We start from the raw sequence: 27,814 nt of genomic DNA on the forward strand, positions 1-27,814 counted from the left end.
CCTGACTTAAAGTTTCCCCAAGATGTAAGTAACCGTTGTCTTGGTCTGTCTGGGTTGCTATAATAGAAACTTGAAGGACATTTGGTCTTGTCCAAAATGTCCATAAGAGACACTTGGTTCATAAGACATTTGGTCCATGCCAAAAGGTCCTTGATATTTGGTCCCATCCAAAACCATTTGGCATGGACCAAATATGCTCATAGAAGTTTTGGACAGGACCAGATGTCTGAAAAATTAACAGAATAGCATAGACTGGGTGACTCATAAATGACAGAAATTTATTTCTCAAGTTCTGGAGGCTGGGAAGTCCAAGATCAAGGTGTTGGCAGATTCTGGGTCTAGTGAGGACCTGCTTCCTGGTTCAGAGATGACTGTCTTCTTGCCATGCCCACACATGGTGGAAGGGGTCAGAAAGTTTTCTGGAGTCTCTTATAAGGGCACAAATACCATTCATGAGGGCTCTACCCTCATCACCTAATCACTTCCAAAAGGCCTTGCCTTCTGATACCATCACATTGGGGGTTATGGTTCAACATATGAATTTTGGAGGGACACAAGCATTCAGTCTACAGCAACTGTATTCAGATCTTTTCTCAAGAACAGATTTTGAGAGTGAGAGCACTGGTCACAAGAGGGCCTAGACTATCTAAGATAAATTGTTTGCATAGCATTTTGTCCAGGGTACAGCCTGAGACAAAATTCACTGGTATAGGGAGACATTAAAGTCCACAAAAAATCTTGTCCTCTGACTTTGGTTCAGATTTTTAACTATCTTCCAAAGTGATAAAGAATCATAGAAGCATGGAGAGACATCTGGCAGTAAGATACCTACCTCTGTCTGCTGGGCTTTTCAGGGCATCCGTCAGTCTGGAAATTGTTTACCCCACTTTACGGCTACTGGGTATCGCACTTCTCATCCTAGTGAAAGGCTCACCTCCACCATACTGTGGGGTTCAGTTAGTCACTAGCTCTAGAGTTCTCCCCGTCTTCCACCAGCAGCATAGCAGTAGGGAAAGGAAAGCTGACTAGAAAGGCGGAAACGTTTCTGGACCTATGTGACACTGGGGCCATGTCTACTGGTAGTTTCTGAGGGAAATGCATATGAGATAAATGAGCCAAGATAATAAAAATAACTCAGTGGGGTTGCTTCAGTTATTTTTCAGTTATAAAAGCCAGGTCCGAGCAACTGTAATTATAGTTCTACCAGACTGTAGTTCCATATATACGGCTATGAACTTTCAAGTCTGTTTGTGTCTTAATTACTTGGTTTTTGCTTGGCTAAGAAAATTTGAAATGGACAATTCTGGGTTTTAAATTAGGTGAAGGCTCTGGTGTACAGAGCTTCAGGATGCAGGGTACAACTAATGGTTACATGTAATGTACATATGGCAGTGTAACCCTACAACTGAAATAAGAGCTCGTGAAATGACTCTTCTAACTCCCATTATTCATTTGCTTCTCCTTTTCCCTCTAAGAGCGCGATACTATACATTGCAAGATTATTTCACTCCTCATATGAACCTTTGGCCTAGTGACTTACCCCTTGAGGCATGCTATAATCACTGAGAAATGTGTTCTCTGTCACGTCTTATTGCTTAATTATGGCTCTATTTTAGATGCCTAGAGTCATTTGGCTTGAAAAGACCTCTCTTATGTGTGATCTTTGAACATGCATCCACACTGTCATCCTTGAGTTCACACCAGTCTGTCCCATTTCCATCTTGTCCTGGCTTGGGCAATAATTATTGTCCCCTGGTTCAGCAACACCTTGAATTACTGTAATGAGATATTATATTTATGCTTTTCTCCACATAAGATACTATCAACCCTTTGTCGGAAAGGTATGTGCTTAAAGTTCATTTCTCCAATGCTTGATTTTTTTTTTAACTGACAAATCCCAGTGGGCCCCGTTTTAAATCATGTCATGCAAACACTTCCTTTCACTCTTGTTCTGGTGACTACAATTTTGTAGCTCAACATCGGGACACGTTGTCTAGCAGAGTTTTGTTGTTGTTGTTTTTTTAGTTGTGTATGTGTTGCTCCTCAGTGCTAAAGGCAAACTGAGATATGGCAGGTCCTAAATACATTCAGAGATCGCAAAACAACTGTATAGACTCTTTAAAATTAGAACTGTTCTAAAAATTTGGGACTTCTGGAGAATGCATCACTGGTCACTTATTTTGCTTCCCATTAATAATACATTACGTTCTTTTATCAGCATTTGTTTTATGCATGTAAATCTTAGTCCTTCAAGCAGACTACAAGCTTCTTAAGGACAAAAGGCAGACTGTATACCTCTTATATAGCTCTGCATATATGTAGTTACACACAGCTGTTTTTTTGATCAACTGCATAAAGAGATGATGTTGTATTTTCAAGACAACTGTTTGGGATTAGGAGCTTGCAAAAGTAGCCTGACATTAAGGTAAAGGCAGACTGGAGAATAGTGTCCTGCTTCATCCCTCCAGAGAGTAGTTCAAGTCTGGCCTGGGATAGATCTATGTTGAGAAGGGGTATAATTACCCTGGTACAGAGTGGCCCCAGGTCTTGTCTGGCAGACTGAGTTATATCTATCAAGGACTTTTAAAATGCTGACTTAGCTCTTAGAAATACAAAACCCAAAACATCATTTATAAAGGTCACTGGGAATGGCCTGGGTCAGAATAACTTGAGTTCATTTTGTGCCAGTGCCTCAGAAGAGGAAGCTGCTGAATACTTAAAGCTCCTTGAGAATACTATGTTGCCAAATCCAAACAAAGAATGAGAGAGGTTTATAGCTGACTTTTTACTCTATAATTCAAATGCCAATCTAGCAATGAAATATGTTCTAGGAATTCCAATCAGAGATTTTTATCAGCTGACTTGGAAACCAGCTGTGCTCTCAGTTGAGTACAAAGATTTATCACCTGCAATTGCTATAATTCAGTAGAATTATGCAGAGGTGAAAATTTTGAGAAAAACTTTTTATTTTAAATGTATTGAGAACCATGCTTTAGGAAATTTTGCTTCTCTGAAACCTATAAAAATGGCTCTAATTTAAAGAAAGTAGTAGGGTCTCAAGTTATAACTCTTAAATTCTGGAATTCATGTTTACCCTTCGAAGTATGCCTTTTTAAGATAATGAGTGAAAATTACTACAATTTGGTAAACCCTATCTTTTAAATAGAACGAGTGAGATAACAAAGCAGTTAACTCCTAAATTACATATCACATCATTAAGAGCCCTGATAACATTACGCTCTAACTATCTGAGAAGAGGGAGGAAGAGAAGAGTAGTTAAACACCTGAGAGGAACAGTTCTACGAAGCACCCCAGTAAACTCATGGCAGTAATTCTGAACCAGTAATTTCGTTCATAACATTTCCTAAATTGTTCATAAAATAACAATTATTGGGGCTTCCCTGGTGGTTAAGAATCCGCCTGCCAATGCAGGGAACATGGGTTGGAGCTCTGGTCCGGGAAGATACCACATGCTGCGGAGCAACTAAGCCCGTGCGCCACAACTACTGAGCCTGCGCTCTAGAGCCCGCATGCTGCAACTACTGAAGCCCGCGCGCCTAGAACCTGTGCCCCGCAACGAGAGAAGCCACCGCAATGAGAAGCATGCCCACCGCAACTAGAAGAAAGCCCGTGTGCAGCAACGAAGACCCAAAGCAGCCAAAAAGAAATAAATAAAACAAAACATTAAAAAAAAAGAAAATAATTATTGTGGATTTCTGAATCCATATATCAAAAGTCTTTCAAGTGTATTTTATGATTTTAAAAGACATCAGGGCTATCCTGGAAAAACCAGTGCATATGGTCCTCATACCGATGAGCCCCCATTCTCACTCATTTGCTCTGTTCCTCTCACACATGGGAGACAGCTGCCTTGTACAAAACGGATGCGATATAACTTTGTCACTTATATCATCACCTGAGCACTTGGATACCACCCTGGGAAAGCCAAGTAAGGTAAGTTTTTCAACATAATGGTTTCAGTGGACCTTTTATAGATATTTGAAAGCATTTCACATGTACAAACACAAACCCTGAATGAGTTATAAAGCAAAATTTTCAAGTGGAAAAATGCAGTGAACTTCATGGCCTAATATATGTACGAGATCTATCAAGAGTTTAGAACTGCAACTTTACTAGCACTTTAACATGAGCCAGTCGGCCATCATGCCATAAGTGAAATCCCTGGCTCTCAAATTCCCCAACTGTAAAATAAGATGATTAAATCGAATCATCTCTGAGGTCCCATCCAATTCATTTATTTCACGGTTCTCATTTCTCCTTGTACCTTATAAATACTTAAAGTATAGACTGAGAATTAGATTGTACCTACCTGCATTTAGCCAATATTATAGAAGCTGAATTGATGGATTTTCCCTAAAAGAGGCTCATACAAAGGAGGTAAGTGTATCTACCGCATGGAGGTAACAGGATACATTATTGCCACATAGTGCTTAAGAATACACACTAAACTGCTTAAAACTTTGAAAGGTGACATTATAAATGCATTAGAATCGTTTATTCCTTAGAAAAATAAGAGTGTATTGGACAATGAAGCTTTCCGTTTTTATGTATGTAATTCATAAATAAAAAAACATCTATATAAAAGCCTCTGCTTAGAGAAGTCAGTAATGGAAAGCTATAAATTCAACTCAAATTACATAGTATAAAAATACAAAGTTCATCTGCATTACTAGAAGGTAATACCCTCAAACAAACTCATTTAAAAATAGTATGTCCCCAACTTTTCAGAAGTTATTATGGATACAATGTTACATTTGTCCTTATCTTCTTTTATAATAGTTCTTTAAGACTTAAAATGTAGTATTTGTACTTTTGGAATTTCTGATAAATAGATCACAATTTAATGTGATATTCATAGATTTTGTGATGAAACTACAATATTTATTTACACATTCACATATAGCACAATGTAGTGGTCAAGTATTAGTGACAGTAATTAACAAACTATTGAAGTAATAAGAAAACCATCATTTTAACAATTTAAATGTTTTATGACAGGATAATTTATATCCAACATACAAAACACATATCTTAGAGGTAACTTTAAGAAAATATATCAACTTTTTTAGATAATCCAAAGTAGCAATAAGTTTTTTTATATTATTTTCAGCCTGCAGAAGGGTAAATTTAATCAATGTGCCGATTAAAGAAGAGACAATATATTAATAGTGAAATTATTTATATACGACGGTATGTGTTTATCTCTGTGTGTGTGTGTGTGTGTGCACTCATGTGTATCAACTAACCAAAACTCAGGTTGTAAACTAAAGCCATTTAAAAGGCAAATTGAAAACAAAAGTGATGCTGGTTTAAGTTTTCTGGTTCTTTTCATAAACTACAACTTCCAAGTTGTGTTTTACAACTCTAGTGAGAGCCAAATAGATAATTCAACCTACTACTTTTGTTGGTTGTTCCTCATTCTTTCTTTTTCACATGTTAGCTTTTATGTCTCTTTACTGATTCCATAAAATAGTGCTCTCATTCTCAACATTTCTCCCTGGAGAAGTTAAATGAGTTCAATTAGGTATTGAGTTCATTTTTCACTTTACTTCTCAGTATTCACCGGGTCTAAAAACACTATTAACCATGTAGTTTTTCTTCCATCCTTTTAAATCACTTGTTTTCACCCAGTAGTAAGCGTACAATGAAGGAACTGGATCAAAATCAAGGTGAACTATGCCTCCATATAAAAAATTATCATAATCTGAGATTTTCTAGAATGTTCAAACGTTATACTAAAACTAATGGACTTAAAAATTAATACTGCTTTGAAGAGGCATTTATCAGAGGTCATGGCATGATCTACAACAGAAAGTTCAGTTTACTGAATGTTAGTTGTAAAGAACAAACACTGGCACCTCATGTGGTCAGAGCAGCTGAAATGTCTTTTACAGTAGTTTCCACTTCTTGCTTTGGCTGGTCTGGATCAAGAAGGGCAATGCTACTGGAGCTTTCACACTGTTCATCTACCTTTGGGGAAGCAGCCTGGTCTTGATGCTTTTTGTTCTCTTTAGCACACCCTAAGGTCATACTCTCCCCAGAAGGCTGAAATGGCCTCTCTAAATGAACCACTTGTTTCCCTACTTCTGCTTCTTGTTCACACAGCAGTCTCTCCACCTCCACCTCGAGCTCCAAAGTCTTCTCATCAGCGTGCACATCTAGTTGCTGCATCAACTCCTCCAACTTCTTGGCCTTGCGGAGCTCGTTTTGCTGTATGATCGTGCAAAGGTGCTCAGTGAGCTGCTCTTTAAGCTCAGTCTTGCGCTGTAGATCTAGCTTTGCTGTGACATACTCTGCTTCAGCCCTGTCAAACCGCTTCCTGCAGGGACAGGTACAAAGACTGGTCCATTAGTTTTCCATTGAAGAAGACAGTCAAAGGAGGGCCTAGAAATAATAATTAAACTCCAAAATCGGGAAATATATATATATATATATATAATGAAAATATGGCTATTAATACTTTACGAACACTTATCTACACATTAGACAAAGTAGGCTATTGCTGCTGAAACTTCCACAACGTGCACATTTGGACCCTCCTAACCTAACAACATTCTTCGGCACCCATTTCCTCTTTCCAAGGCGGTGCTTGAATGAAAGCAGGCTGAGAGGTTAATTCAGTGGTGTGCTAGCTCCAGTGGGGGAGAGCCCTAATTTGTAGTGTTTATCAATTTCTGTAGTAAAAATACTATTACTATGGCCAATTTCAAGCTATCAATGTGACACCACTGAATACAGAATTGGGAAGAGATACACAAAATCTCTCTCATGAACCAGGGCAAGCCAGCTCCAGCACACAACTGGTTAAATTTATGAGAGATAAAATAATAAGAGATGGAGAAAGTAGAAAATCTATATCTTTTGATTAATGGAGTAGAAAAGGAAGAAAAATTTTGGTGGAGAAGGACATGGACAGTGGTTCAGAAATGACAGAGCACAGCCAGCCCAATGACACTGGGTGAGAGTAAGAAGTAAACACCAAGTAGAAGAGAAAACTTCAGGATAGGTTTAAGCAGGGTTTCTCAACCTCAGCATTACTGACAACTTGGGCCATGTAATTCTTTGTTGTGGGGAGCTGTCCCGTACATTGCAGGATGTGCAGAGCATCACCGGCTTTCTCTCCTTAGTTGTCAGTAGCACCCACTGGTTGTGAGAACCAAAAATGTCTCCAGACATTACCAAATGTCTCCTAAGGGGCAAAACTGCCCCCAGTTGAGAATCCCCAGGTTAAGTTGTCTTCACCCTCTCCACTCTGTAACAGACTACTGTTAGACTTTTATTAAGAAAAGTTTATTATTTTTACATATACAGAAACTCCATAGGTAGGTAATGCCAGACTTATTTGAAGTAGGGTACAACCCTTGGAAGTCACCTTGCAATCTTCCTTTTTCTTTTTTTCTTCTTTTTTGCCTTTTCCATATAATGCGTTGCTTTTCTTTTTGCCCAGAAAAGAGGATGACCCCTACCTACCAACTAATTATTCTATTTAGTTACCACTAACAGTTGTGAAGGCCATGATGCCTTACCTGTTATGACTGCCTTACCTTACTCAACATAATAAATAATTTCTAATACTAGAGTTATAGCAAAAAAGAAACAGGTATATCTCCTTATGCAAGATTCTCTGTCTTGGAGGGAAATATAGTGAAAAAATAAAAGGCCTTGCTTTTAGAGAACCCAGGGTTCAAAACCTGCCTTCGCCATTTACTATGTGTGTACCTCCGTTGGTGAAGGCTTTTTCTGGATGTAATGAGCAGATATTCAGTCATACTCACTCAGGTAAAAAATGGGTTTTATTGTAGGATACAAGAGGCAATCTCACAGGCATGTCATCAGAATCAAAGGCTATTGCTCATGCTAATGCTGAGAAACCACAGTTTCTCTCATTTAGGCTTTCCTATCATATTCACAGCCCAATATGGCCACCACCTGTGCCTTGACATCAAATTCACTCCACTCAATCCCTCAGTGTTCCAATCCCAAAATTCCAGAGGGAGGGCCTGGGTTGGCTTGGTTTGACTCGTATCAGTTTAAACAGAACTCTTAATGCCAGGCCATGCCATGCACCCCAGTTTAGTCTATGGATTAAATGTTCTGAAGTTCCCATCTTTGTTCTTATCAGGTGTGTCCCAGGCTCAGCATCATGAATACAAAACACAGCCAGGTTCCTGTGGAAGAGGCTGGAGAAAAGGCATGCAGTGACTGAAAATTCCAGTATGGTGACCAGGGGTGGTTTCTTGAACTAAGTCTTGGTTTATCTGTAGAATGGTGATGATAATAACACCTCATAGGAGTGTTAATTAAGCATCAAATAGAATAAACAGGGCAAGTGTCTAGCCCAGTGCCTGGTAGGCATTCAAGAAACAGAACTTCTTCTTCAGAGCACCAGAATAAAAAAGCACTGTTAGTATACCACTAAACATGTATCTAAAATTAAAATTATGTACAATTTAAGGACTTGGTGTTTATATTTGAAAACTTATTTATATTATGTTCATTTCTCATATTTCATTTTTTTACTGTCATCTAGTAAATATAAGAATGAGAACTAGATGTTTTTCAATTACCCCTATGTTAAAAGAATTGTTGTAAAGGAGCTGTGTTGGGTATCTGGATCCCTTATTTCCATACTTTATAACATATCCTGTTTATGAATGTTCTTTCATCAAGCTTAAGAGCTCTGACAACATTCTCTATAGGTATACATATCTTGTCTCTCCCCCCAGCTCAAACCTCCCTTCTCTGCAAGTCTGTGGTCTCCCTCAGCCAAAGTCAGTTAGTAAAGATTTACTGACTGGGCTCATGAATGCTGAATTGAAATTAAAATTTGCAAATAGGTCCCTAGGTTTCCATTGATCTTTCACCCTGGATAAATCACTGAAGATTCTGCATTTTGTTTATTTATTTAAAGTCCTTCTGGCCAGAAACACGCATATATATTTTTTTTTTACGGAGTGATTTATGTTCAAAATATTGATTAGTTTCACAAACTGCACTATGAGTCTGGGGGTCTGGGGGATAATACCAAATCAGAGTATGAAGACATACTTTGGAACAGAATAATAAGAGCATTATACATAACACAGTAAGACAAATTGAACTGGAAATGTAATTATAGAATTGTTTTATTATTTTAAAGGAATGTTGAATGACTTAATGAATCTTGTTTAAAGGATTCTAGAAACTGTCTCTTGGTTTTGGTTCCCTGAAATTTTTTAAAAACACTGTTAACCCTTGGCATGTCATTAGGGTCCACTGAAATACTTAGTTCTTCAGTTTCTTTCCTGAGCAGTTCTAACTATTTGTAAGGATCAACATATAATTTTTATCCTTTCTTAGAAGTATTCCAGAGAACAAAGAGAAAATTTACTTATATTTTGAAAAATAGACTTTAATTATATTTTGCAATTACTATATGGGTCCACTTTTATAAACCTAAGATACGCTATGGGATTGTTGAAATATATTTTTTCCTATATCTTGAAACATTTTGCCATTTCATCACCCTAGGAATTATTTACTCATTACTCATCAATTATTCACATTTATGCTAAAAAAATTAAAATAATAAGAAAACAGAGAATGATGGAATGACCTAAAAGGATGATACTATAATGAAATAAATCATCATCGCTTAGTTTCCTTACTGTTTTGCCAAAGTATTACATCACCTTTAAATAAGGTATAAAAGACTGGAAATACCACACTTGTAATCTGCTCTTAGCTTTCACTATTCAGATGAGAATTATTACTTTTCATTTTCTACCCAGAATGACAAAGAAAATTGACAGATGAAGACATTTTGCAGTTATGAGACAAATCAAAAGATGCATGTTGTGGAGGCTAAAAAATGACCCCCCCCCCCAAGGTACTCATTTCCTAATCCCAAGAACCTGTGAACATTTCCTTAAATGGCAAAAGATGTGACTAAGTTAAAGATTTTGAGAGGAGTCTATTCTGGACTATCCAGATGGGCCCTAAATGCAATCACATGTATCCTTTTAAGAAAAAGGCAGAGGAACTTTTGAGAGAAAACAGGAGGAATCAATGAGACTATGGAGACCCAGAACTGAGTAGTGTGGCCACAAGCCAAGGAATGTCTCCAGCCACCAGAAGAAGCTGGAAGAGGCAAGGAATGTATTCTTCCCTAGAGTCTCTGAAGGAATAACAACCCCACTGACATCTTGATTTCAGACTTCTGGTTTCCAAAAGCATAAGAGAATAAATTTTTGTTGTTTTGAGTTATCCAGTTTTTGGTAATTTGTTATGGCAGTCCTAGCAAATCAATACAAATGCAGAGGCAGGCTAGATTCTAGATGGTGAAACTGATCATGTAAGTGAAATCTCAGAGTATGAGTCTTCAGAAAAACAAATCCTAGATGAATTTTCTCAAACTCAAGAATCAATGGGTGAAAAATATATTTCTGAGGATAAAAACGAAATACGTTATTCTCCTAGAATTAATAATTTCAAGAGGAAGAATTTTATCATACAATATTTTACAAGTACTTGGACCATCCTGTGTGGTTGAAAGGATATAACGATATTCTTTTAGCTTTTTATAATTTTTGCAGTCAAACATTACTTGATACAAAATTTTTTGACAAAGGTGTTTTCCACAATCCTTTATTCTTACTTCTTTAAATTATACATAAAATGACTTAAAAATTTATGTATATATGTTTACACATGTATGTGTGCATGTGCGTATGGGAGCGTCTATTAAACATCGATGGCAAATGGTGATCATTGTTTTTCCTGGTATACTGAGGGTTAAAGAAATGTTCTACAGGCAGCCACTCTAGTTTTACAAGCTGGTCTGCACAGCACATGGCAGCACTGTAATCACAGCTGTGAACAGCAGCAGCAGTGACAACTCTCTCCACTGGGACACTCCAAGAGCCATCTCCTCAGAGGTGGATACCCTGACACTGCTCTACAGAAACCAATTTTAGGATGAATTCTGGCCTATTCGTATACAAGAACATTTTGTGGACAGAGCACCATCCCAGCCACTACAGAACTACAATGTTTTTATTAAAAAAAAAAAAATCAAGGAAATCTCCCACAGAACCACAGAAACTGACTGCCCTGGGGATTACCTTCTAGTAGAAATCTAGACCATAATATTATATTACCAATCTATAATTTCTTAATAACCACAGATATAAATTTAGAAAATATTGTCTTAATCTTATGCATGAACAAGATACAACCCTGGTTCTAGTCTAAATTGTCAGTGGCTTCTCTTTGACTTAACTCAAGAGCTTATGTTTTTAAAAATAACCTCACACATACGATAAGGATATTCACATACATCTATGTCAATACTAGTATCATGATAAACTGTCATCTTTAGCTTAAGAGATGTAAAAATTTACCATATAAAATCTTTTTACTATATAAAAATGTACTAAAATGTCATTAAAAATATTCATATACTATGGGATGTCTTCTCTTTTAACCAGAATCCCACCTTCTTTGCGGTTCTCTGAAGGCTAAAACTATGACATTTCTTATATAATTTTCAATGTACAAAGGCATCCTCTCCAGCCTCCCCTAGGACGAAATTAAAACACGATCAAATGATTTTTCTGTGGAGATATCCAGAATAACCGGAATTATTCATTTAAGGAGCTACAAAGGCATAAAAATGTTCCTCTGGCAAACTTAAGTTACAGAGAATAAAATGTGCTAAAAATCTAGGCTTAGTTTAATCTTAATAAAATCTTGGTCACCTCCTTAATGACCTTATTAATAGAAATGGAACCACCAGTTATCAGCTACTGATGGCATTAATTTACACAGTTAATTAATAAAAGCAACCCATTAGGTCTAATAGCATATGGTCAAACAACAATTACAAAAATCACAAGCACACCACAAACCTCTTTCTTAAACAATAAACAGTGAATTAAAAACCACAATCAAGCATTTCCGCTTTATTAAATTGTTATATAAACATTCTGATGCTGTGGTTTACCCTGGACTAATGCGGCACTCTGATTGATTTCTAGTGTTACAGAGAAAGATGCAAAACCGAGTCATTAACACAGCATTCCCTTGTGAAAAAAGACAAACCAGGATGATTAAAGCAACGTAGAAAGGACTGAAAACCCTGAAATTGGGCTTAATTTTTTGCTTTTATCTGTTTGCAAAGTTCATGTAATTCTTTACATGTGTTAGTTTGTTTTGAGAATATGCAATGATGATTTTTTCTCTTTAAAAAAATGCCAATCATTGAAACCAAGGAAACACATGATAGCAAACCATTTTATATAGAGTATAATTGAAAAAAAAAAAAAAAAGAAAAGAAAAAACTTCAAGCTTTCAAGACAGAGTGGTATTTTCTTTCAAATACTCAAAGGTTTTAAAAAATAAACTAGATCTCCTTTCTTTGATGAAAACTGAAATGAGAAATAGGCTAGTCCCTATACCATCTCACATCATCAAAATTTCTAAAAGAAAGAGCATAGACTTGGTGTTAGAATAATACCTAGAGTTCTGAGGCAAGTCATTTAGACATTTAAAGAGTCTCAAACGTTAAACAGCTGATGGTTTAGCAGGAAAGACTAAAATGTAAATAAATAATGCAAGAAATGCTCTAACAGGGATATAAACAAGGTTAATGGGTAGGGCAGAGTTAAGGAAGACTTCAAAAAGGAGATGCTTGATTTAGTATAAAACTGGAATAAATACAGTGCCTAACAGGGTCATTATGAGGCTTAATGATGATATATATAAATGCCCTGGCCTAGCTAGCAATAAACGTTAACTAAATTAAACTCCTTGTTCAGAGTTCCATTTCCCCAACTTACCAAGCATATGAATAGTCAAGGCTGGCCTGATCAATCCGGTTCCTGAGGATTCCAATGTCAGCTGACACCATGTCATCTAAAGCCTGTAACTCCTTCTGGATCCTCTTTAGTTTCATGGTTTCTGCCTGAGTTCTTTTAGATCTATAAAATGAGGAATATGAGTGGAAAAATAAAAACATTTTAAAATCATGTATCCATACACAATATAAGTGAAAAAAGCAAGCTACTGTATATACAATATGATTATAATGTGTAATTTTTAAGAATTTAAAAAAAAACAGAAAAATCGAGATAAAACAAATGCTAGTAACATTTTGGTATATCTCTAAAACTGCATTTGCAGTTTTCCTCCTTACTAGTCCAAATTATATGTTAGTATATACTTTTTTATACACAAGAAAAAAAGTAATTAAAAAAAAATACCAATAGAGAGTTCACTCATAGGCCTATATTCATTCCATAAGGATGAGAATAAGCACTAAAAGGATGTATCTGTATAGAGAACCGGATATGCTGGAATACTGAACACAGCTTTCCAAATTCCAACCTTAAACTCTTCTTGCTAAGCCTACTTTCATTTGTCTGATACTTAGTGGACGCCAAGAACAGATGCCTACATTAAACATCATTTCTTTATATGTCTGAGAACATCTACTTGGTTTTATTTATTTATTTTTTAATAATTTTTATTGGGGTATAGTTGATTTACAATGTTGTGTTAGTTTCAGGTGTACAGCAAAGTGAATCAGTTAAACATATACATATATTCACTCTTTTTTAGATTCTTTTCCCATATAGGCCATTACAGAGTATTGAGTAGAGTTCCCTGTGCTATACCATAGGTTCTTATTAGTTATCTATTTTATATATAGTAGCACGTATATGTCAATCGGTTTTAATTTTCTTAAGATTCGTTTCCCCACTTCTTTGATTCCTCTTCTCTAGGAAAACTACAGGTCCTCAAAATTCTTCTTTCTGGGGCTCAAAACCAAACACTCTTTTTGTTCCTTTGCTTAAAAGCAACCTCAGCCTTCTCTCCAACCCCAAGTACATCAGCTACTTAAGAAACAGAATAAACAAATACAAAAGCCAACCTTTAATCACAATTCCACTCATTTCAAAATTTCATACACATTCTCACAGGAGAATAAAACTCCCAATAAAACCACTATACTGCAACTTACATTCTCCTGATTTCTACTCCATTATGCATTTACCCTTATTTTCTGCCCAGAAAAGTTAACCATGTGATCTTTTTACTTCAAGTGATTCACTATCCATTTAGTAACAATCTAATCAGGTTATATTACCTTAAACTTCTGTCTACAGTAATACTTTCTGTCTTAAATCAAAAGCACGTAGAGAAGAGTAAGTGCTGAGCCTGTAAATCTTTTTGTAAAATCCCGAGTAAACAGCCTCCCCAACCTCTTCCAAACTGAAGACTACTAAAATGCTTTTCAATAATCATTTTTCAATAATCACATTGTTTTTCTTCTTGAAACATAAGTTCAGTAAGTTGAGTATTTCCTATGCTTCATGAAAGATCAAGGTGTACCAGTAAGAGAAAAAAAAAATCATTATTTTCAAATACATATATCCTTTTGGCAGATAAAATCCTGAATTACTCTTATACCCACGTGCCTTTCTCTCCATCCCTATTCTTTCCTCTCCCCCTGACACATACACCAGCTTTAATGAGTAATAGTTGTGCCAGACTTTTCTGGAGATCTAAAAAGAAAATGCCTCTGAATACTTGCTTGCATTTAGTTCTCACTATTCTCAATCATTGCTTTATTGACTGAGCTTGGTTTCCTAAGGCCACAGCACACTAGAAACTAAAAGAGGGAAGAGTGGGTGAGGGATGGGAAAAGTGGCTCAAATAGGAATGTTGTTGTTCAAGGCTTGTACAGTGCAGTAAAGGAAAAGGGATCGCTGACAAGCTCACTCTGGAAGGTGAGAGAAAAACTGAATTGTATACAGTATGGGACAATGCTCATAATGGTGACCCACAGTCATGGATAAAAAGTTAAATTATATCATGTATCTTTTATCAGTGGGGGCAGGATACGTTATTTAAGTAAAATGGCCATAGAAAATACAATTAGGATTTGTGGGTGTATAAGTCACTTATGTGGAATAATCTTATTCCTCTACGTGTCAGATGATTAAGGCCTATGTGAAAATTAAAACCTGCATTTGTTGCTAATTTACTTATGTTGATAGCTATTTACTGCTCCCTTATGAATGTGTAGATGGTTAAAACTAAAAACACTGATGATGATCCTTAAATTTTAATTGCCCCTGTATTCATAAATACATTATAATCTATACTTAAAAAGCCCTCCTTAATAAATTAAGACTGTAATTTCAGTATCATTTGTAAAGCATAATTTGTTTAGTAGGTCTTAAAAGTAATGGCTGTAGAGAAAATGCCATTTATTAGAACAGACATAGGAAAATAAATATAAAACATGACAAAACTAATTACAGGTTACAAACAACCTCTCCTGGTTCAGGTGCCTCACCTTTCTGCAATAGCTTTAGCCAAAAGAGCTTTCTTACGTTTATTTTTCTCTTCCATTAGCCGTTGTTCTTGTTGGAGGACTTCCCAACGAGATTTTCCTTGCCTAGGGAGCAAAAGTATAAAAGTGAGTTTCTGAAACCCCGCTCACATCTTACCAGTCTCAGTTCCTAAGTATAAAATTTAATCAACCAGATTATATATATTTTCTTTCAAAAGTCCCCTTAAAAAGAACCCATCTGTAGCTCATCATTTTGTTCTAATAGGAACAAAGACTATGATTTGAAGTAACGAAGGCTTATATAAATTGGCCCTTTGAAATCCATTATACATATATAATCTAGGAACCCAAACTGGAAGCCAGAGTACTATGGCATTTTTTAGGAGTACAAAGAAACTTGTTTAAGTTAATCATGTGTTATATGCAAAATAGAAAGCAAAATAATAAGTTGTTCTGTAACTAATTTCATATCTTTTATAGTTTTCTATAATACACATCTTCACCATGTAATAACCCTTAGCACAATAACCAATGTTTATTTCATACATTCTCTTACAATTTGCTCACTTCTTTCTAGCTCTTAAACATTTTAAACAGAGTGAAACACTATGAACTAAGACTTGAATGCTGGGCTAAAGAAAAACTCCAAAGATCTGCAAACGTGAATTGTCTTCCAATCTTTCCAATTCTAAAAGAAATATATTAAAATTTCCTGTAAATTCATGAACTTAATGTCAACTCAAATTACATAAGGTAATGACAAAGCTATTTGTTCCTATTACTGTCATTTCTCACAGCCATTATATCAAAAAACTCTATTCCCAGACCTAGTAACCACTTGCAAAATTAACCTTTTCTCTCCATTCCTACAGCCTCCACCTTAGTGCTGGCATTGGTCCTCTCTCATTTTTACTATCTGCAGGCACCTCCTCCCCAGATACCTTAGTTCCAGCTCACCCAGCACCCAAATGGTGTGCAACAGTGACACCTGGATTTTCTCTAACCATTATTCTTATCAGGGCATCTCTCCTTCAGGGGTCTTGGTGGTGTATTACAGCATCAAGGAACTCACTAGGCAGACATCTTCTCCTTCCAAGTGCTTCTTCACTTCCTTAATTCTCTACTATTTTCTGGCTTATCTTGTGCCTCTTTCAGAAAAGTGAAACGTCATCTCTGACCTTCTCTAGTATATAGTTTTCCTTTCCCCCTCTTAGAGCCTCAGAATTTCTCCGTTTTAACAACAGTTCCTGAGATTATATGTCTTCTATGAATATTTTCTCAAGTACCTAAAAAGAGAATAATTTTCCTGATGACATTCAGTCTAAATTCTCCAGCTTAATTTACACATCCCCCCCAACAACTTGTCTCAGGACTTTGCTGGTAAACTACACTTAAGACATTAAACGTATGCACTTGTTTAATTTGGGTCTCATACTTCATGTGGCTTTCTATCTCTTGTCAAAATGATTTCTTGGCTGTAAACCCCTGGTGGGCAGGAAACACTTAAAACTCAGTACAGAATCTGGATTAGCAGAGACTGGAAAAATAGGTGAGATGAGAAAAAACATATGACACTTTGAAAAAGAAAGACTCGGAAAATGGAAAACAGAAACAAATACCATTCTTCCTTCCCTGTGAGTGATAAATCAGGAGGAAATAAAGAGTGGATATTCAAACATAAACTATATAATAAAAAAAAATTCTGATTATAAGAATTCACGAGTCATAGAATGGTAATTTCCACAAAAATGTGGCTAAACCAAATTCTGGAGGTGGTTTCTAATACAAACACATTAAATAAAGAAATCTAATGATGCAGCTGAATTATTTAATTAGTCCTCTCAATTTCCAATACTCTTTCCTTTGACCATCCCTTCATGTCTCTTCAGAAGTAGCCTTTTCTGGTCCAATGGAGATGCAATCTGGAAGTTGAAAGAATGGGTTCAATTTGGGGAGGAGTACTATGCATGTAAGAACTGGTTCTGGTGAGTGTAAAGGGCATAAACTCTGGATCCAGAGTCTTGTATGCGAACCCCACCTCTGCTACTTATTAGTGGTGTATTCCCTTTGGGAATACAGTATATTTTGAGTCCAAGATATCTCATCTGTAAAGTGAAAATAATGAACATGCATTGTAAGACTGTTGTAAAGACTAAATAACATAAAACATAAGAAGTGTGTAACACTGCTACTTATATTTAGGTGGTAGCTATTTTTCAATAGTTCATTCATTACATTTCTATGTTAGAATATAAGACAAACAAAATGTTAAAACTGTATTTCTTCAAAGCCCAATGGGAAAAAAAAGGTAAAATGGAAAAAAGTCTCATGGATATATAGACTTACTAACAATTCCACTTTCTTTTTTTCCAATTTGCAATCTGGTTTTGGAGGTAGAACCTCAGCATTTTTGTGACCTTCATGGGAATTCTTAAGTCCTAGTTCCCTTGGTTGACTTTCAATACCCTGTGGTTTTCCATCACCAATAGGAGAGGTGAGTGTAGGGGGAGTGGGGGGAGAAGAACATGGTCTTTGAGTATTAAATCTTTGTTTTGGTGCAGAAAGCAGCTGCTCTGGAGGTAATGAGGTTGATCCATCTTGAAGTCCAAGTTTTTGGCTTTGCTCTTGAAGGGCTTTTTCTCGCTGAAGTTGTTGTCGACTTTTCTTCACAGGGACAAGACGCCGCTGTGGTTCAAATGGATCTATATAAAAAAGAGAATGGAGAAAAATTCCTTTGTGTGAGCAGCAAATACTTATAATTTCTCTAAGAAAATAAAGCATTAACATTAAACTCTGATAATTTTGCAGGGTTTTTCTCCCCTTCTCTTTCTTAAGATCCCAGGGAAAAACAGCCATCTTCTTGCAGAGTTTTGACAGTTCTCCGATCATACCATTAATATTTAACAAAAACTACCTTAGTTCTCAATTATCTTTGGGGAAGTCCATTAGTCTGTGAGGTAGGCCTTAGAATACAAAGCAAGGTTTCAACTTGATTTGCTAACTGCCAGAAGAATCTAATATGACCAAAGTAGGTTAGACAAATGAATTCTCTGATATGTCTTAAATTTGATTTATGGTTCTGTCTGTTCTTCTGAAATAAAATGGTGGTTGTTTTCAAATGGGCTTCACCTTTCTTAAATTTTAACAGATCTTAGGGTAATTTGATACATAGGTAGACATGATACACAAAGTATAGCTGAATGAAGTCTCTTAATTTTAGGAATGCTAGTTAACCCTAAATTGTTTTCTTTCATCTTCCAAACAGTCCAGGGCTGTGTTCCCCAAAGTGTAGTTAGCCTTTAATCAATGTATGCAAGTTAATTTTAATAGCAGCCTGAGCAAAGCAATAGAGGAAGATAAAACAATCGGGAGAAATTTTTTTAAAAAGCATTACGAACTAAATGATAACACTTCTATTGTACTTTTTGGATTGTCCATACCAGTATTAACCTTGTAGGTCAGACAACTGGAGAATCTTGACTCACATTCATACCATACTTAATAAGATCTGTAAGAGATATTCTTTACAAAATGCCTGAGAAATGAAACTATGATAAGTTCTTATAAATGAACTAAATGGGTTTTTTAAAATCCTGCATATTGACCTTTGAAACAACATAAGCTTAATATTTAAATTTCCGAAAGGAGAGTTAAAAGCTTTGGAGTCAAAGTTCTGGTGTTGTTTTTCTCCACACCTCAGTAACCTTAGGCAAGTCAATTAATTATTCTATACCTCAGTTTCTTCATCTGTCAAACTGGTTGAAAATGTACTTGCTCTACTTAACTCATGGAGTTGGTGTAAGAATTAAAGAAAATATTTTCAAAGACATACAATCAAAAGTAAAATGTTATTGTTGACTTTAGACAGAAACACAAAGCAGAGTACTATATCTTGCAACAGAAACTTATTCTTGGCTACTGATCTTTATTCACACCATCAGAAAATGTCATTGAGCCTGCTTACCTTTCAGTTACACTTGTTAGCTGAATTATTAATATCCCTCTGAAAGTCAGTAATGCAGCTTCCATTTTATTTTGTATTTTCACAGAACCTACCTATAAGGTTAAAAATGCTAACTTTTAAACTCCCAAACAACAAATCAGGTCACTTAAGAATTAAACATATAACCAAAAAACTCTTGGAACTAATAAGTCATTATAGCAAGGTTACAGAATACAAGATTAATGTACAAAAATCAATTACTTTCCTAGCGGCAATGAACAAGTGGAATTTGATATAAAAAACACAGTAACATTTACATTAGCACTCAAAAAAAAAAAGAATTACTTAGGTATAAATCTAACAAAATATGTACAAGATCTGTGAGGAAAACTACAAAACTCGAATGAAATCAGGGAACTAAATAAATGGAGAGATATCCCATATTCATTGGTAAGAAGACTCAGCATTGTCAAGATGTCAATGTCAGTTCATCCTAACTTGATCTATAGATTCACCGCAATACCAATCAAAATCCCAGCAAGTTATTTTATGGATATTGACAAAATGATTCTCAAGTTTATACAGAGAGGCAAAAGACCCAAAATAACCAACATAATATTAAAGAACAAAGCTGGACTGGCACTACTTGACTTTAATACTTACTATAAAGCTACAGTGGGTATCCGCAGAAGAACAGAGTAGAGATCAATGTAATAGAACAGAGAGCCCAGAAATAGGCCCATATTAATACAGTCAACTGATCTTTGGCAAGGGTGCAAAGGCAATACAATGGAATAAAAATATTCTTTTCAACAACTGGTGCTGGAACAACTGGACATCCTCAAGCAAAAACAAATAAATCTAGACACAGACCTTATGCCTTTCACTCAAAATGGATTATAGACCTAATGCAAAACTCCAAACTATAAAATTCCTAGAAGATGACACAGGAGAAAATCTAGATGATCTCAAGAACAGCAATGACTTTTTTAGATATAACACCAAAAGGCACTATTCATAAAAGAGATAACTGATAAACTGAATTTCATTAAAATTAAAAACTTCTGCTCTGTGGAAGACAATGTCAAAGGAATGAGAAGACAAGTCACAAACTGGGAGAAAACATTTGCAACAGACACCTCTGATAAAAAAGGACTGTTATCTAAAATATACAAAGAACTCCAAAAACTCAATAGTAAGAAAACAACCTGAATAAAAAATGGGCCAAAGACCTTTAACAGGCACCTTGTCACCAAAGAAGATATACATACAGCAAATATGCATATGAAAAGATTCCAAATCACATGCCATCAGGGAAATGCAAATTAAAACAAGATACCACTACACAACTATTAGAATGGCCAAAAATCTGTAACACTGACAACACCAAATGCTGGTGAGGTTGTGGAGCAACCAGAACTCTTTCGTTGTTGGTGAGAATGCAAAATGGTAGTCACTTTGGAAGACAGTTTGGTGGTTTCTCACAAAACTAAACATACTCTTACCATACGATATAGCAATCGTGCTCACTGGTATTTTAAAGGCAATAAAAACTCATGTCCACACGAAAACCTGAGCACAGGTGTTTATAGAAACTTTACTCATAATTGCCAAAACCTGGAAGCAACCAAGATGTCCTTCAGTAGGTGAATGGATAAACTGTGGTACACACAGACAATGGAATATTATTCAATGCTAAAAATAAAAGAAATAAGCTGTCAAGCCACATAGAGCATGGAGGAACCTTAACTGCATACTACTAAGTGAGAGAAAACAATCTGAAAAGGCTATATACTGTATGATTTCAACTATATGACGTTCTGGAAAAGGCAAAACTATGGAAACAGTAAAAAGATCAGTGACTGCTAAGGACTGAGGAGAGAAGGAATGAATAGGCAGAGAAAAGAGGATGTTTAGGGCAGTGAAAATACTCTGTATACTATGACAGATACATGACATTATGCATTTGTCCAAACCCATAGCATGTACAACACCAAGAGTGAACCCTAATGTAAACTATAGACTTGGGTGATAATGATGGGTCAATGTAGGTTATAACCAATGTGCCACTCTGGTGGAAGATGTTGATAATGGGGGTGGCTATGTACGTGTGGGGGCAGGGAGTATATGGGAAACCTCTGTATCTTCCTCATAATTTTGCCATGAACCTAAAACTGCTCTTAAAAAAAATTAGGTTTTTAGGAAGAACTGGAAAGAAAAGGAACATACTGTTTTACATACTTATATTGGGGGCTGCAAGTATCCAGAAGACTGTGGTAAACTGGGAGCACAAGTACAGTTTAAAGGGGGCAATCCATAGCCACCTCTAGCCATTAAAAATGGCAGCTGTCACTAAAAAATTTAGGTCAGTGTTATCAGACATTTTGATTTTTCACCAGAAAAATTCAGATTTTTATGTAAAATATAGGTAATTGCATCAATCAAGAAAATCTAGGTTATGCTATAGAGGCAAAGAACCCTGGAATCTTTGTGGTTTCAAACAACAAAGGTTTATTTCTCATTAATGCCACGTGCCAACTGAAGGCCAGCAGCAGCTTTCTGCTGATCAGTCTCTTAGGGCTCCAGGCTGACTGCACAGCCATTTAGTGTTGCTAGCTCCCATGGCAGGTGAGAAGAGAGCTCAGGAAGGTCCTGGTTCAGCAATTAATTGCTCTGACCCAGTAGTGACATAACACTTCTGCTCACAATTCAATGCTGAACTAGCACTTGGTCTGATCCAAAAACAAGGGCAATAGGAATATACTGGGAAGAGAAGTGAACTAGAAGTATTTTCACCACTATTAATTTAAAAAGAAATTTAAAGATTAGATAATCCAAAAAAGGAAAAATAAAATGAAAAGACACACATATCTGGGTTAAATCAATCCAACAGGCTGAGTCTGTGAACTTTGTTCTATATCCTTTAAGCTCTACTTTCTCCTACCAAGACAACCATCATTTGAATCATGTGTTGATCATTCCTTTCCTTTGCTTTTTATGTCACACTGCATCTACAAATATTTCTTCAAAATTTTAGTTTGTTTTAACTTTATATAAAGGGTGTCATGGTGGAGGTAATCTTCTTTAACTTAATATGATATTGCCAATATTCATCCATATTGTTCATGTTGTTTCAGCCATTCAATTTTAATGCTGTATAATATTCTATTGTATTAATAAACCAGAGTCTATTCATCTTCTTCCTTTGATGGACATTTAGATTGGATCCAGGTTTTTGCTTTGGTGAATATTGCTGTTATGTCTCCTCTTGTATAGGTACAAGAATTTACCTTGGATACCATCTAAGAACTGTTGTGTCATAAAGTATAACTTTAGGAGAAACGGCAAATTGCTTTCCAAAGTGCATTCTCTCTAGCAATGTATAAGATCCTGTGGATGCAGTTTCTCTTCAATATATAATAGTATCAGACTTTGATTTTTGTCAGTCAAATGGGTATGAAGTAGTGTCTCACTGTGGTCCTGATTTGCAATTCTGTTTGTTGATGGTGATAAGCATCTCTTCATATTTCCTTTTCTAAGAAATATATATTCATATCTTTTGTTGATTTTTCTTTTGGCTTGTTTGTATTCTTCATATGTCAGCAGCAATTGGAAAACATAATTAAAGAGAAGATATTTCAATACTAGAAATTATCTAGTATCTAGGAACAAATCTAGCAAGAGAGTGTTCAAAACCTCTACAGGAAAAATTCTAAAATTTTATTAGAAGATATTAAAGAAGACCTAAATAAATGAAGACACATACTGTGTTAGTGGTAGTGTTCACAATGTGAAAATGTGAAATCTCCCCAAATTGATCTAAAGACTCAATGCAATTCCAATAAAAATTTCAACTCTCAATTTTCATGGGTTTTCCATGAAATTTGGTAAAATCACAAAATTTTTATATGAAGGGGTAAAAGCTCAAGAATAGCAAGGAAACTTCCAAAGAAAAAGAACAAGGGGACTAGACTACTAGCTATCAGGAATACTGCAAAACTTTAAAACACTGTGGTATCGGTGCAGGAATAGATAAAACGACCAATGGATTAGAATAAAGAACAGAGAAACAAGCTCATACATGTTTGAAGCACTGGTATACAACAGAGGTAGCATAGCAGATCAACAACGAAAGGTGGGATCTCTTCAATAAATGGACCCGGGGAAAAAATGGTTATCTATATGGAAAAGATGAAATCAGATCTATCCCTCATACCATATAAAAACAAACAAAACACTCACCAAATGGATTAAGGACTTAAATGTCAAATCAACACTTTAAAACACATCAGAAACACATTTCTTTATGCAATGTTTTGAATCTGCTACAGCTTATAATAAAAACGATTTTTAAAAACTCTTAATTGAAAATAGGGATTAATATCTTTTAGAACTTATAGTAGGGTGCTAATTTCTTAAAACACAGAAAATGTTGACTATAAAAGAAGAACTAACAAATTTGTCCATATTAAAATTATTTTCTTCATTAGAAGATAAAAGTTAAAAGATAAATTACATACTGTAAGAAGATATTCATAATATAACTGGCAAAGAACTAGTATCAAGAAAAAAGAACTCAGGACTTCCCTTGGGACACAGTGGTTAAGAATCTGCCTGCCAATGCAGGGGACATAGGTTCGATCCCTGGTCCAGGAAGATCCCACATGCCATGGAACAACTAAGCTAGTGTGCCACAACTACTAAGCCTGTTCTCCACAACTAGAGAGCCGCATGCCACACTACTGAGCCCACATGCTGCAACTACTGAATCCTGCGCGCCTAGAGCCCATGCTCCACAACAAGAGAAGTCACCACAATGAGAAGCTCATGCACCGCGATGAAGAGTAGGCCCCGCCTGCCACAACTAGAGGAAGCCCGAACGCAGCAACGAAGACCCGATGCAGCCAAAAATAAATAAAATTTAAAAAAAAAAAGAATAAAGAACTCATATTTTCTTTAACTAGAAATTGCCAGCACTATTTATGTACAATTTTTTTCATTACGAAATAAACTATACATTAAATAATATGTATGTCTCTGTTACATATACACATCCAACTTGTATGAATTATAAAAACTCATGACACAGTTTAATAAAACATGACTACAGGAGACATAACTGATGTTCAAGGATTGACACATTACCCCTCTTTTGGAACACACAAGATAATTTTACTTCCTGTCCTCCAAGTCATACGACTTACTTTTGCTAAATGAAACATAAGTAGGAGTGACACCTGTCGTTTAGTGGTGGAAGCATTTAATTGCCAATGCTCAATTCTCAATCTTCTCCTGCCATGGTGAACTCCTATGACAATACCAAATCATGGTGTGTAGTGACCATGTCAACCCATGGAACACATGAAACTAGAGTGAAAAAGAGATCTTTATTATTTCAAACAACTGATACTTTAGGGATATGTGTTACTGCAGCTTAACTTGGCTTAACCTGATTTCATAATTATCGGTACTTCTGAAAGTGTATTTGCCCCTTCTTGTTCATATTCCCTTGCCTTCCCACCATCCCGAATTTTGTGTTTCATTCCTTTGATTTTCTTTATATATTTCCTATATTCCTAAAAGAATATACCTGCTTTGTATGATTTTGAACTTCTATAAACGGTATCAGACTGTATATATTCTTCTGCAATTTGTTCTTTTCATATGTTAAGTATATGAAATTTATACATGTTAATACATGTGACTATAGTTCATATATTCCCACTAGCTATATAGTAGCTCAGTGGATGATTATACCACTATTTATTTATCCACTCCCTTGTTAATGAACACTTGGGTTGTTTCCAGCTTTTTAATATTATAAACAATATAAACAAGATTATTAAGAACTTTTTGACTTTCCCAAATGCCCATATGGGTTTCTCTAGAGTAGTGTTGTATTTATTTTTGCTGGCAACCAACCCCATCTTCATAGATCATTTAAATATATTTTTAAGGCTGGAGAACAGCTGGAAGGAGCCTTAAAAATTAAAGATTCAGCTGTTTTAGTTTTATAAATAAGAACTCCAAGACAAAAAGATTTAGAGGCAGAGCTGGGAGATCTTCTATATACCAATCACTGTGTTTGGCTATGAGTATACAAAGATGTTGAGATGTTTTCTTAAGGTGGTCAAAGACTCGTGAGTTGCGTCTATGCTCTAACCTCTCACTGAAATGACAGGTCTTTAAATTAAGGTCCTTCCACCCCCTCTCTATGCCAAATTACAAAGCTATTTAGAAACATACTTCCACATAATGAATCCAATGTTTAATTTAGACTTCTACATTAAGTCTTCTTTCCCCTGGCAAACTCACCTCTGCTAACACATAATCTCTGTGAAATTTTGCCAAGCTCCACCCAACCACCAGCACAGTAAAGTTCCTGCTAATTCTGTAGCAAACTCTTGTACAATATCTACTATCACATTATATTATAGTTTTTCTCTTCATTAGACTATAAGCTCTTTGAAGGCAGGGATGACGCCTTGTTCATATCAGCATCCCTAATGCAGAAGCTGATACCCGTAACTTCTGGTCAGACCAGAGCAGGAGTACTAGTACTCCATACATCTGAACATGGGAATGTCAGTTAATTACAAAGTGTAGTGTAACTTTTATGATATAGTTTTTAAAGGCCTCTGGGCCAGTCAAAATTTCCTCGATCTACATAATCTACACTGGCCTTACGTTACAAATTTACTTCCTTTTCCACTTGTCAGCCCTAGATTATTTTCACAACCATGCTAAAAATGCACAAGCTTACCTGAGAAAACATCCAATTTTCTCACATACTCTAATTAAAGGCATGGCAGAGCTTATTTAATTTTCTCCCAGAATGTGTAAGTTATGGCACCAAGAATGGTGTAAGCTCACAGAAGTGGTGTGCATTACCAGGATCACCATACAGAACTTTACGAAATTTCAACCACAATCAAAGCACAGTTTATATCACCAAGAGTTTCTCACAAAGTATCAGCAAACTTAATTTCTTCATTAAAAATAACAAAATAGTACAAGTCCATTCAATGATTACGTTAAAAAGCTGGAGAAGGAAGCACAAAATTTTAGCTTACACTAAAGTCAGTAGATATGGATGGATGGATGGACAGAGGCATAGATAGGTAGCTAGATATTTCACATCTAACTTCTCAAAGACCCTTTTGGTTTGCTGACTCTCAAGAGTTGGAAAGAACTGCAAAAATCACCTGGCAAGTGAAAGCAAGACTCCAGATGTCTTATGAAAAGCACCAACTTTTTGCATTTATTCAGACTCCTGTGCTCCTTTTTCCCAATCATTGCCTGCTTCTATAAATTCATCACAAATCTAATATGGTGTGTGCCCCTTCTCCTTCCTTTACTCAGACCCCAACCCTCCAACCACTGATCTATGCAGCAATCCTCCTAATAGGTCACTTCCTCTCCCAAGTCCCCTTCCTTTCACCGGAAAAAGTCAAATCCCTGAAATAAATGCCTGAAGTCTCTTTTCTAAAAGTAGACCCCCGTCCTCTGTGCCCGCCCCCCTCCCCCAGCCGTGGCTCCAAGTACATCCACTTCTGGCGCCCTCTCAATCCTCTCCTCCCACTTATAGCTCCTTCCCCTAACACAGATAACCCTTTTCCCCGCCCCCTTCCCCTCAAAAACTGCAGCCCCGCCCCTTCCCCTTAACAGACCCAAGAATTAAATCTGTGCAGACCCGTCCCTTTACCTTTAGTCTGCTTTAGTCGCCTCAGCTCCTCCTCAGAGAAGCCGGCCCAACCCTGCGCCATCCGCCTCGACTTGCCAGCACGCCTAGAACGCCCAAACCTCAGAGCCCCAATTGCCAACACAGCTACCCAGGCACATCCGGGTTCTTCCCTTGCCGCGGCTGACCAACCAATCAGCGCATCGAGCTCTGGACGCAAGGCCCCCTCTCCCCTGCAGCAGGACCCGGCTCTCTTCGAGGCTCTCTCCATCAGTGCCGGACAAACTGCATGAAGAAATCGTGGCCTCGCAGACATTCGTTTCCCCTGACCTGGCTGCTCTTTCTCCCTGTCTCCTATGCTTGTTGGGTTATCGCTTCAAGAGGTAAAGGGGTAAATAGCGATGGAAATAAAGGTGGAGATAAACAGGCAGTGAGGAAGTGACTACGAGTCGGTGGCGGAAAAGGGAGGACAGAGCTGCCTCTTGGCGCCCTCTGAATTTACTGGGGCGGAGCACTGTACGTGTTGGTGGTGGAGGGTTTTGCTGCGTGTCTTGTAGAGGCTTCTTCCAAAACTGCACTGAAATCATCCGCAAGTTGACTCAAGAATGTTCAGATTTAGGCTTTTAATTATAAAGAATCATTTCAGAGGACTGGGGTATAATAGTGGAAAGGGAACAGACACGTGTAACAGCGTAGCCAGGTCTCCCCCAGGCTGTAGCGACTCCTAGATTTCTGTTGATTGGGAGTTGGTTCTTCGATTTTGTGAAAGATTCTCGCTAATCTGTAACCTTTCTCCTAAGGGATGTCTAAATTCCTCCTCTTAAAAATG

At 36.6% G+C, this 27,814-nt stretch overlaps 1 protein-coding gene across 1 annotated transcript; it reads right to left on the reverse strand.

Moving 5' to 3' along the window:
* Positions 1–5,100: 5,100 nt before the first annotated feature.
* GORAB (golgin, RAB6 interacting) lies at positions 5,101–27,256 on the reverse strand. The gene is made up of 5 exons (XM_061185733.1): positions 27,010–27,256; positions 17,712–18,063; positions 15,365–15,466; positions 12,840–12,980; positions 5,101–6,340 (listed from the first exon to the last, which is right to left on the reverse strand). Exons 1-5 carry the CDS (start codon positions 27,254–27,256, stop codon positions 5,881–5,883), a joined length of 1,302 nt encoding a protein of 433 aa, XP_061041716.1. The 3' UTR covers positions 5,101–5,880.
* Between the last annotated feature and the right edge of the window lie 558 nt (positions 27,257–27,814).

Source organism: Eubalaena glacialis, chromosome 3, assembly GCF_028564815.1.
Source record: "Eubalaena glacialis isolate mEubGla1 chromosome 3, mEubGla1.1.hap2.+ XY, whole genome shotgun sequence".
NCBI classification, from domain to species: domain Eukaryota; kingdom Metazoa; phylum Chordata; class Mammalia; order Artiodactyla; family Balaenidae; genus Eubalaena; species Eubalaena glacialis.

Excerpts from the sequence above, each read along its gene's own strand:
- GORAB (XM_061185733.1), bottom strand. The coding sequence starts at position 27,256 with ATGGAGAGAGCCTCGAAGAGAGCCGGGTCCTGCTGCAGGGGAGAGGGG. Across the intron at positions 15,467-17,711 it reads GAAAAAAAGAAAGTGGAATT|GCAAGGAAAATCTCGTTGGG; the intron begins GTTAGTAAGTCT and ends TTTGCTCCCTAG. Across the intron at positions 12,981-15,364 it reads GCTAAAGCTATTGCAGAAAG|ATCTAAAAGAACTCAGGCAG; the intron begins GTGAGGCACCTG and ends CTCATTTTATAG.